Source organism: Bombus huntii, unplaced genomic scaffold, assembly GCF_024542735.1.
Source record: "Bombus huntii isolate Logan2020A unplaced genomic scaffold, iyBomHunt1.1 ctg00000064.1, whole genome shotgun sequence".
NCBI lineage: Eukaryota > Metazoa > Arthropoda > Insecta > Hymenoptera > Apidae > Bombus > Bombus huntii.
Window position 1 is genome coordinate 974,141 of NW_026099324.1, and position 11,707 is coordinate 985,847.

Here is an 11,707-nt window from a genome sequence, read left to right on the forward strand (position 1 = left end):
AAGGTTTTACTGGCAAGTTTTATTACAAAACATCTAAGAACGATTTACATCATAATAAAAATAATCGCGCTATCTCGTCGCGTGACATGCGCACGAGGTCTCTGCGATTGCTAATCGATCTACAAATACTTACACGTACATATGTACAAAACTCGTGGCCATACACCACGTTGTCCATATTATTTTCATCTCGTTAATATATTTTGTATATTTATGATGTTATTATTTTACTAGTATAACGATTATTGCACTATATTCTATAAGATGGAGCTTTTGTACGAACAATTTCAGGAACTTTTATAACAAAGGAAAGTACTAATTTTTAACATTAACTACCCACGACAATTTACGACAATTACTTTAACCTACGTTCTTACCCTAATTTTTATTCGCTCGCCTAATGATTGAATTTTTAATCAATCATTGTTGATGAAAAATTGCTATGATAATTGCATTGCGGATCTTTATGCAAATGCATATTTTCGTGGATACAATAATACAATTGAAAGATTTGATACAATCGAAAGGACTTGGGCAAAAGTATGTTTCTATCCATTAAATATCATCGATAGTGCTGTACTTTTGGATATTTTACAAAATTTTGCGTCATACGCATTCTATAAATTTTCGTATCTTCGAATCACCCATAATTGCATAAAAATCCGCTGTTTTGTGATAATGAATATTAATGACGGTGGAATTTAAGATTCCTGGATTCAGTAACTTGTCTTACTCTAATACATGTATTGCACGTTTTTGGAAGACTAAAGATTCTTTGCTCGAGATCAACGCGACAAATATTGTACTTCGTGGTGAACGTTTCGCTACAGCCTTTCGACCTCTGTGATCGAGTTTTCGCTTTTCCTCGATTTTATACTCGATCTCCGTAGCATGCTACTCCTTAAAGGTTCACCGCGAAGCGACGCTCTCATCGAATTCCTCGCACTGCATCTAGAAAATGATCGGAACATGGCGACCGGTGGTGTCTCCTCGTCCTCGCGTTTCCTGTCAAAACATTGCGTTTAAAAATATTGAATCCAATCGCTTAAAGATTTGAATAACTTCCCAACTCGATCCTTCTCTTCTGTTCAAAAGATTTAAAAAGCATTTGAAGAAAGAAGATAGTCCAGTTTTCTTTTGAGAGATTTAACAGATTTTAAGAAGAAAATAATACGAAAGCATACGAAGATGTAGATCTAACAGAATGCTTGAGAATCTTGAACTTCGAGCTTGAAGATCTGTGAATATCTTTGAAAAAAGGAGACCGAAAGTTCCTTTATATGATTTTACCTTCCGATACAAGGTACATCCCACATCTTCTGATCTTTTCCAAAATCCTCGCTGTCCTGCAGCGTCTGCGGAAGATCCTTATTCAATGTTTCCGGCAAAAAGAGAGTCAGAAGACCGTCCATAATTCCGAGTGTGCCCAGCACAAGAAGAGGTAGGAACGAGGACACAACATTGAGATAGACTACGAAGGGTGCGAGGATACTAGCAACGTATCCCATTATATGTATCAAAGCTACACCCTGAGCTCTAACCACAGTTGGTAATACTTCAGCCGCATATTGGAGACCGATATTGTATGAAATGTTTATCCAAAATCTACCGAGAATTGCCAGAGAAGCTGTATATATACCTGAAAAAAAATTTTTAGCATTAGTTTTTAATTCTAATTTTTCATGAAATAATTTTAGAAAATTTTAAGGAATAAAAAGGGAAGAAATTATTTTATCTGTCTGTAATTTGTCTGGTTGTCTGCAATAGTTGATACAAGCATTTGCTAAGCTTAATATAAGCGTGCTTAGCTCTAAGCTAAGCACAAGCAATAAGCTTCTTATCTATAAAACGTTAATCTAGCCAATTTGAATCTAAGGGATTGTATTATGGATTACGGCTACTGAAAGCCATATAGCACTGCTGGAGCGCTGAAGCCCATCATTTTGAGGACTATTGCCAACGCCCTTTGATATATGCGGAAATACGAAGCGATCTTATGATCAAAGCAGTAGAAGGGGAAATAAAATATCTATACAACGGATACATGATAGGGCTTGGAAACTATTCTAGCAATGTAGCAAATAATCTACAAGCATTTGCATGTTATAAATATTCCAAAATATACATTTTCTTTCTTTCAAAAAGCACAATGTTATACGAATGAAAAATATTCGTCTGATTAAGTCAGAATTATCGACTTAGGTTATTTAGAAGATTGATCAGTAATATAGAAGGGTGAATATATAAAAACGAAATGTACGAACTATTGGAAACGGCAGAAGCCCAGATGCTGAAGATACCAGAAATGACGAGGGAACCACATGCCAGCCATCTTCTGCCCCATCGATCAAGAACGAGCGTGAAGAACGTGTCAGCAGGCAGCTCGGTTGCTGCAGCAATCGTGAACGTAACAAACACGTCCAGGCCTAAATTATCGACGTTTCGTACGTGACCATCGAACACCAAAGAAATCGCCATCCTATATTTCGTAAAACAATTTCATATGATAAAGAAAAGCACGCTATCATATTTCATGTGAGAAGCAAATTCCTTGCTTCAGAAATGAAGTATTTTTAGACAAAAGATATAAAACTGTTCGTGAGATTTTTACAAGATACAATTCCGATTTTACGTCAATCTATTTGATATCTGTTTAATAGCGATACGAACCAAATAACAATAAATAGAATCGTGATATTCCGTAGTCGTGGCGTTCTAAATAGATCCAACACGGAGTACGTTTTGTCTGCTTCCTCCTCTTTGCAGATTCTGGCACAGGTTTCCTGTTATTAGCAAATTTTTAACTAGTTAATGTCGTTTGTCTGTTTTTCTTACAAATTTATGTGAATCTGTTATGTGTACAAAGATTACGATAAAATCCGGAAGAAAGTTTATGTTATATTTGTATGAGACGATCCTTTCGAAATAGTTTACTTGGACGTTCGCAAATTTTTTCATTTTACTTTATAAAACATCAAACCTCTAAAAGTCGATTATCTCCTTATATCGTACATTAATGTTGATATTGCCATGATCTATTCATAGACTGAGCAGTTTCCAAATGTTTAATCTATTTGTATAAAAATTTTCAAAGATAAAAACAATATACAAATTCAATAAATAACATTACAGAAATAGACAATAACAGACAATAACAGAAATTGACAGCAATTTATCGCTGGCAATTTAGGTGATGAATAAGATATAAAATTACTAGATTGTAAACAAATTTTCATTACGTAAAAGACCCAATTAGACTTCTATTCAAAGAAAATGATTATATGATATGCTTAAAGGCATATAAATTGGTATTTATAGAACGCACATAAAGCAGGAAAGATCATAAAAGTAGAAAATACGGAAAAGATTGCGGTATTCGGTTTATTTACCCGGAATCGTCTATAGATGTCATCGGGCACCTTGGTGCCGTTGATTCGCTCGAATTTACCAAGGATTTTAATGGCCCTGTCTATCTGACCTTGGCTGACCAGCCATCGAGCGCTTTCCGGTATCAACCATGGCGTACCTACGGCTAGAACAAGAGGAACTGAGGTGACAATACAGGTCATCCTCCAGTCGGCCAAATAATAGGCGATCCAGGGTAGAATGCAAGTTGCAAACATGAAGAATACTGCGATCGACATATTCGCCACGAATGTCCTCCACTTTGGTCCAGCGTATTCTAATACTGGAATAAAAAACATAATATTTAGAAGAATCATCTGTGAAAGAAATATTCTGTGAATAAAGAATGGAACAATATATTAGGTTGTCGCAGAAATTTCTTTCGTCTCGTAAGGAGATAATAGACGCATACTATTTTTTGTTTTATATTATTTTATTGAATTATATTCATTGGGACAAAATAGATCATACGTAATTCAATAAAATAATATAAAACGAAAGAAACTTTTGGGGCAACTTAACGCAATATGAAGAAGAAAAATTTGAGTTACAAATATATAAAAAGTAGATATACAATATATAGATTAATTTAACAAACGTGTTTAGTTCTACGATTAAATCGTGTTTAGATCTAATAACAAGGACTTTAATAATTTCCCGATGATTGTTCAAGCCCATTTAAATTTCCGTAAGTGTTTCGATACTTATCGACAAGAATACGTTTCTATTTACGAATTATACAGGGTGGTTGGTAACTGGCGGTACACGCGGAAAGGGGATGATTCTACGTGAAAAAAGAAGTCGAAAATATAGAATAAAAATTTTTCGTTTGAGGCTTTGTTTTCGAGAAAATCGATTTTGAATTTTCGCTCGGTACGCGTGCACTTTATCACGTCTCGTTATAACGGATCTCACTGTAGATCGTTGTCTCAATTGACGTTATTTTTAAAATTTTTTAAATTTTAAAATTTTAAAATTTTTAAATTTTTAAATTTTTAAATTTTTAAATTTTTAAATTTTTATTCTATATTTTCGACTTCTTTTTTCGCGTAGAATCACCCCCTTTCCGCTTGTACCACCAATTACCAATCACCCTGTATTTCTTAAAGATACAAAAGGTAGAATCACGCGTAACTAGCAATATCATAAATTAACTGTGAATAAACGGATCGTTAGAGTCAAAGGATCATTTACATAATTCAAACACGAGCGTGTGTTACCTTGTTAAGCTATTTATGGTAGATATTGAAAGATCGATAAGCCTGAGACACATATTTATGTCGAAACGAACATTCTCTACGGAAAGTCGAGTCTAATTCGATGAAAACAATTGACTTCCTGAACGAACATATCGATATATATCCACAGTGCAATGACAAGTAAATATTACTCTATTTTCGTACAAGAAAACAGATTAAAACGATGAGAAGTTATCTTGAACAATTGAACTGACCTTCGCGATGAATGAATCTCGCAATTTCACGAATACGTAGACGAAATTAATGTCTGGTGCGTATACGTCCAATAAATTAGAAACGCAAGGTTGTAACTCTTTAATCGCATAACAGGACAAGATGCGATAAACACGTGGAAATATATCATAGTGAACAACGTCTATTTGTAGTTGCCGTAAAATAGGGAATAATTGCTCTTAATGAAGCAACCGTGTTAGCCACTTAATAGTGGCTTGCTTCTAATCCGGAATCACCTTCAATTAGTTGTAACTAGTGGCTTCCTGATAATTACCGCTCAGTGGTTATTTCTTTTTTTTTTTTTTTTTGCTTTATTATAATTGCGATGCTCGAACCATGTTTAGCATGGAACTCGCTTCCTTATTTAAGATCACTTTGTACCATTGATTTTTACTTTTCATGCTTCATAATGAACCAATTTATAATTCATAATAAACCAAAATGACGAACGTTCGTTTAAATCACGAGTTTCAGATATTTCTATTCTCTAAAATTACCTGAATTAATTTTTATTAAATAAAATAGCTATAGGATAATTCCACAAATCAGATATTTTGAGCAGATATCTCGGAATTTCCTGTTTAATTCGCCGTAAATTTTCCCAATACGCTCTGGACCTCCTACATATATATAACGTGTCTATACATAACTGTTAATTCATCATTTTCTCGTAATCCTAACAAACAATGCTTAAAAACTTTAACTACATTTTGGATTATTATCTCGCACGAATAAATTTTAAGCTATTAATCGCTTTCCTGAAAATCTGGGTTGGTTATCAGCTTCGGTACGAGACCATCGAGTAACTCCGGTACGCATGAACGGAAATAATCTCCCAGTTATATCCAAATGTTTAATAATTTTCTACATAGAAATTTAATGAAAAATAAGAATAGAAGAACCTCGCATTACAAAAATCAACTTCCATGAAATCTAAATATTATTTATGCTGTCTGTAATTTTCAACATCTTCTTTCGCAAATCATCATCACCATCATCATCATCACCATTGCGACAGCCATTCTAAAATATATGTATCATTAATTTAATAGAAACTAAGAGTAGAAGAACCTCACGTTATAAAAATCAATATTCATAAAACCAACAAAATATCGTTTTTTAAATATATGTATCATTCAGTTTGTATTGCCTTTACAACGCGTAGATAGGGCGAGGAGATCTCTTCTGAAGACGAGATATTATTCTCATAGAAAGGATACAGAAAGGAGAAGAAGACGTAAAGAAGCTTCTCTGAGACCACTCGTTTCATCACTTCGCCTCTCAAGGTTTACTGCCTTTAACATTACATTATTCGCGCAGAAAAAGTATTCGCTTTTCTCCCAGCTGTTTCCGTCACCCTGTAATTTCATATCGTGTTACCGTTCGATCAAAAGCGACAACTCATTTATTGTAAACGAAGATTCCGTGCGGCACAATTAGCAAAGATAAATTACAGACGATCGTATTAATAATAATAATCTGACCGATATCTCGCAATGCGACCAATCGATAAACGCGAGCACCGTCCAACGCAAGGACGTTGTTAACGTTTCGAAACTGATTAACGTTCGTTCTCTTCTTTCTTTTCTTTCGTTTCTTCCTTCTCGCCTGTTAGCTCGTAAAAGTATCTTAGCATTTATAGACATTTTTTATTTATTTATATTTATTATATATGATGGTATCATAATTAGTACAACAAAGTATTATTACGTTTCTGTTATATATTCATGAATATATTGGAATTTCATTAGGATCGTAATAAAGTCATATAATAATTATATCGAATATGACGTCAGAATTATAAATACGGTTATTATAATGCAGAGTTTCAATTAAGTAAATTTAAAAATCTATATACAAGATACAAAATTATTTAGCGTAATTATATATTTCACAGTAATTACAAAAATATTTAATTATAAAAATAGTCAAACATTTATTATATTAATAAATCCCGATATTTGATAACCATTTATTACATGTTTAAGATAACTATTTATGCTGTATATTTGTACTAAATAAATGTTTGCATTAAATATCTCGTAACTTCTATGTGTATCTTCAGAAATGCTTCAAACTTTACCAATATAATCATTACAATGCTAATGAAATTTCAGAATGTTTTATATAACACATATTCTACATACATATAAATTTTCTGTGGCAAATATGTAAATGCTTTTATAAACTACTAGGTTTATACGCTTTGCAGTCTCATATTTTCCTCCCACTGTTAGCATTATCTGCAGTTTGTATGTGAGTTGTATGAAGTTGATCGAATTCTACGCTTTCAACGAGCTGGTCGAGTGAGGTTCTGCTTGAATAAGTTATAAATCCTGGCAGGAAGAAAGGCACGTGTTATTGATATCGACTGGTTAGCTGGAATGTTGAATAGGAATTTAAAGAACCAACTCAAACTTTATCGATAATAAAATATGGAAAATATGACTGCAAATAATACGTGAAAAATAATGGAAATATTCTATAGGATATTTGAATGTTTATTAGAGAATTTTAATAATAATATGGAACATAAAGAAGAAAGAAATTCGATGATACTAAATAATGATGATACTGAAAATTTCAGTGATTTTTATTAATATAAAATTAACATTAATATAAATAAAAACAAAATCTATTATAAATGATATAGACGAACTTTTTAACTAAATATCGTTAGAAAGAAAAGTGACACAAGTATACATACGAAACAATACAAAATATCCGCATCTATCTAGAGAAATTTGTTATGAATTTCAAAGTCTGTATAAATACGTATACTAATACATAAAGCTTCTAAAGCTCTAAAGTTTTAATGTTTAAAAAAAAGTACAAAAATATTTCTATTAAAATATATATGATATTTTCCACGGTATTTTCTACGCAGTTTCTACAATTAAGGATTTCCTCGTTCCCATCGATTTTCCTCTAGTTGTGAGACCCTCGGATAATCACGTCCCTTTCATTTTATCTTCGCTACGCTCGATTATAAATACGGAACTGAATATAGAATTATTTGCAAATCAATGAATCCGATGATGTAATTTGTTACGCGCTCGAAACGAATTAGTATCACTTATCTTAGTTTCAATCAATACCTCACTTTCTCAAGTCATTGATTAAAATACGATTTACACTCGTACAGATCGAGCCTTCTTTCTCAATATTTCCGTCGAATATTCGTGATCAATCGTTTAATCGACCTTGATAATTAGAATAGAAATAAGAAAATTCGAACGCCAAATCATTAACGAACCAGCCACTTGCTCACGAATCTCGTCAACTTGGCCTTGTTTTGTCGAACAAATTGTAAATTTTTCCAACCTCGGCTTGAGTCATCGATTCAGGGTTAATGCACGTCACCTGAGTTTCTTTGGTCTCGATTTTCACAATTGGAATGCTGTCTGCAGGACAAACTTGCTATTCGATCAAGAAAACTCGTTTCAATGACTCGTCTGATGAACTTTCAATCAGCGTTCTTACGTTTCAACAGAGTCTCTTCAAAAGTTTCAATCAGGGTCTTAACGCTGTACTTTCAGGGTATAAAATATCTTTCAAGACAGAGACTAGTCTAGATTTTCTCTTCAGTATATTGATATTAGAACAATAACTGGAAAATATATTTCTACAGTATTATAATTGAAATTTTTTCATGTAGAGTTATAATAAAATTTTGTATTATAAATTGCCTGTATTATGGATATCAGACAATGAATTCAGCATGAATTATATCGATCTTATATTAAACAATTTATTAGAATTTTCAATGGAATATTTAAAATGTTACTTGATTGTTTTATATTATTATGTGATATTTTTACGAATTTTAAATAAGTTTGCTAGAAGAAGATGTTCATTTTAATTAAAACCATATACATGTATGTATGTATATATATACATAGATTTATAGTTGTGGAAGCGTTCGTTGTAGAACCATTCATTCGTTACCTTCGCTTTCCGTTGGGAAGTGAAAATTTATGAAAACCCTGGTATGCTATAGTTGTCCAGAAATGAAAAGCAATTTTGAACAACTAATCCTTTGTAATCAGAATATTGTCTCGTTAAAAGAGAAAACAAAATTAATACATAACTGATCGCGAAAACATAATTGATCGCGAGTATAGAGGGAAAATATTAGTATAGAAAATGATTGCGAACTAACTACCTTTAAATATTATAAATATTCAATGGTATATATAAATCCAAATATCTTAAAGTTTCATATTTTTATCTTGCATGAAATTCTTATAAAACAGGAAAATTAATTTTTCTCTGTCTCTCTCCCTCTCTTTGATATAAACGCCGCAGTTAAAAAATAAATATGTATGACCTCATGTATATTCATATGTATTTAAGCATCTTTCTTCGTAACTTTGAATGGTTTTCAATTTCATTTAAATTGTTGCATGGCAACGTGAGTTCTGTTGCAAAATTCATATACTTGTAGAAACGTCAGTCGTAAATCAAGCATAACAACAGTTTTACAGTATGTTGTAGAGATTACTTTGTTATTTAAACTTAGAGATCTTCCTGCTTACAGTAATTACAAAAAGTAACTGTACACCATCGTATTTAGAACAGCATTTATATATATACCAATTAATTAAGACTAAGTCTTAAGATAAGACTGATTAAAATATTAGCTTTCGTATCATTTGTAATACTTTCATACATGCTTATAAATAATTAATGCTATCAAAATGAAACGTAAAAACTGATTTAAAAAAAAGGAAGAGAGACGCTTCATTGGGAAATAAGGATACATACGTACAAGTACTTTTTGTAGCCATTGTGTGGCTTTCAAACTCAATTCCAGGGCAAAAAAGAAATTATTGAAAAACGGTTACCTAATATGTACATCATAGTGAAGCAATTATCAAAGGCGAATCCAACGAAAAAACGACACAAAGTGAACTGCCAGAAGCTACCCGTGAACGCAGCAGCCACCCCAGCGAGAAATCCCATTAAATTAGCTCCGAGCAAAGCTGGTATTCTTCCATATTGATCAGCAACCCATCCAAAAATTAATCCTCCGAAGATAGCGCCGATGAAGAAGATACTTTGAGCTATGGTTGGCAATGCATCATACTGACAAACCCATCCCAGCTGCAACAGAAAACTACAGTCGAATGATTTACTTCTGATCACGATCAGCATCACGGAAATCTTATAGCAATTTCAACGCCTCGATTAAACGAATTTTCGATCAAAGTTTCGAAATTCCTAATGAAGCGCGCCTCTGTCCTTTTTTCTTTCCCTTTGAGGAAAAAAGAAGGAGAAGCTTAAGACCCTGCGCGTTCTCGCGTCCTTCTTCTGGATGCTTCCTACCCCTCGATGAATAATTCTCCTCCTGACGAGCGACGCAAAGTTCATGGAAATCCACTGGAGCAAAAAGTCTTGCAATTTATGTCGAACAAATCTGCGTGTTCGCGCTGTTGCTCGTTATAACGTTTTATTAAAGTTTCTTTTCAATCCGATATTTTCATTTTCAGTTTTATCGCAACCTAGTTTTATCAGCTTTCATAATTCGAAATTTTTTATCCTTTTTTTTCTTTAAGTATTTTTATAAATATTTATTCGATTGTATTTTATTTGGCAATGTAACGCTTGAATTTAGAATGTACTCTGTAATTTCACTACATGCACTAATTATTACTGCAATATGTACTAGTAATTCTGTTACGTACTATAATTTTCCTCTGTGGAAATCGACATTGTTAATTTTCCCACTTCTGAACTATCGATCTTTCCACAAACGTTTATTCGACCCTTTTCATCGTTCTTCTTTCTTTCCAAAAATTGTACACTACGCTTATTTTTTATCGAAATAGATCATGCAAATAATCGAATACGACATACACAGTATAAAGGGATTGATTGATAGGAACAAATAAAATATTCAAAAAGCAGGAAATTACAAGTCGAACATTTTCTGTCACCTCGGATGCCACAGACGCATAAGGGACGGTGGTATAATTAAATTCCCATCCTTGTTGGCAATCTTTCGTTGGCCACGATGGGTCCGGTACGTGGCTTCCATTTAGCAAAATTTCCGTGTAATTTACATCGTACATGCTGCATCTCGAGTAACCTTCGCGGTTGACTGGTATCGCCAGCGACAGCCTGAAACGAAGGAGAAGATAACGTAGATTGGTTCACGGTCTTCGATGCCGATGGACGTTCCGACAAGCGAGTAATTAACGTTCTATTTGAAACTCGACAAAAAACATTGGGAATCTCGAGTATTTGTTGAGCTAATAATATTGATTGTTAGTCGAGTCTGATAAAACGTATTTGATTGGAATTTCATTTAAAGCGAAGAAAGTTATTTTCAATTGTAGCTGGATGTACGTTAATTGCTGTTTTCCTGTCTTTACAAATTACTCATTCCTTTGTTTCATCAGCCTTTTCGATTATTATTGTCTCGTATTATTATTGTCGAGTATTGTCTCGTGGTTATTATCTCAACGCTTTTATCGTGTCAATTTATTGCGTTGTGTTCATACGGGTTTGTAGAATATATAATAAACAATGCAATGAGAAATGAAAATGAGAAAATTTTGAAGAATTATTAAATTAGGTAAATTGAAGGGAAAGAAGTTCTGTGAAGGAACTGGATTGGATCTAAACAGATAATAAAGAAAGATGATCCAAGATTTGCGACCTCCGACGTATGTCGAAAACACTTACTCATTAATAACGAATGTCATTAAGATAATTCAGTGACGGTAATTGCGTCTGTTATTCTGATGAATGTTACATAACGAGATAGGAAGTCGATGTCATGATGACTGGCGCTGTCTGAATCAAATCAACCCTATTCACAACCA

The 11,707-nt window shown here is 33.1% G+C and overlaps 1 protein-coding gene across 1 annotated transcript; it reads right to left on the reverse strand.

Moving 5' to 3' along the window:
- LOC126876095 (organic cation transporter protein-like) lies at positions 1 to 11,014 on the reverse strand (the record flags this gene model as incomplete). Its single annotated transcript, XM_050639003.1, has 7 exons — positions 1 to 1,005; positions 1,291 to 1,639; positions 2,265 to 2,479; positions 2,671 to 2,783; positions 3,390 to 3,688; positions 9,725 to 9,983; positions 10,817 to 11,014. Coding segments are annotated over 7 exons (1,614 nt in total), but the record flags the coding sequence as incomplete, so codon positions are not given.
- Positions 11,015 to 11,707: the final 693 nt, after the last annotated feature.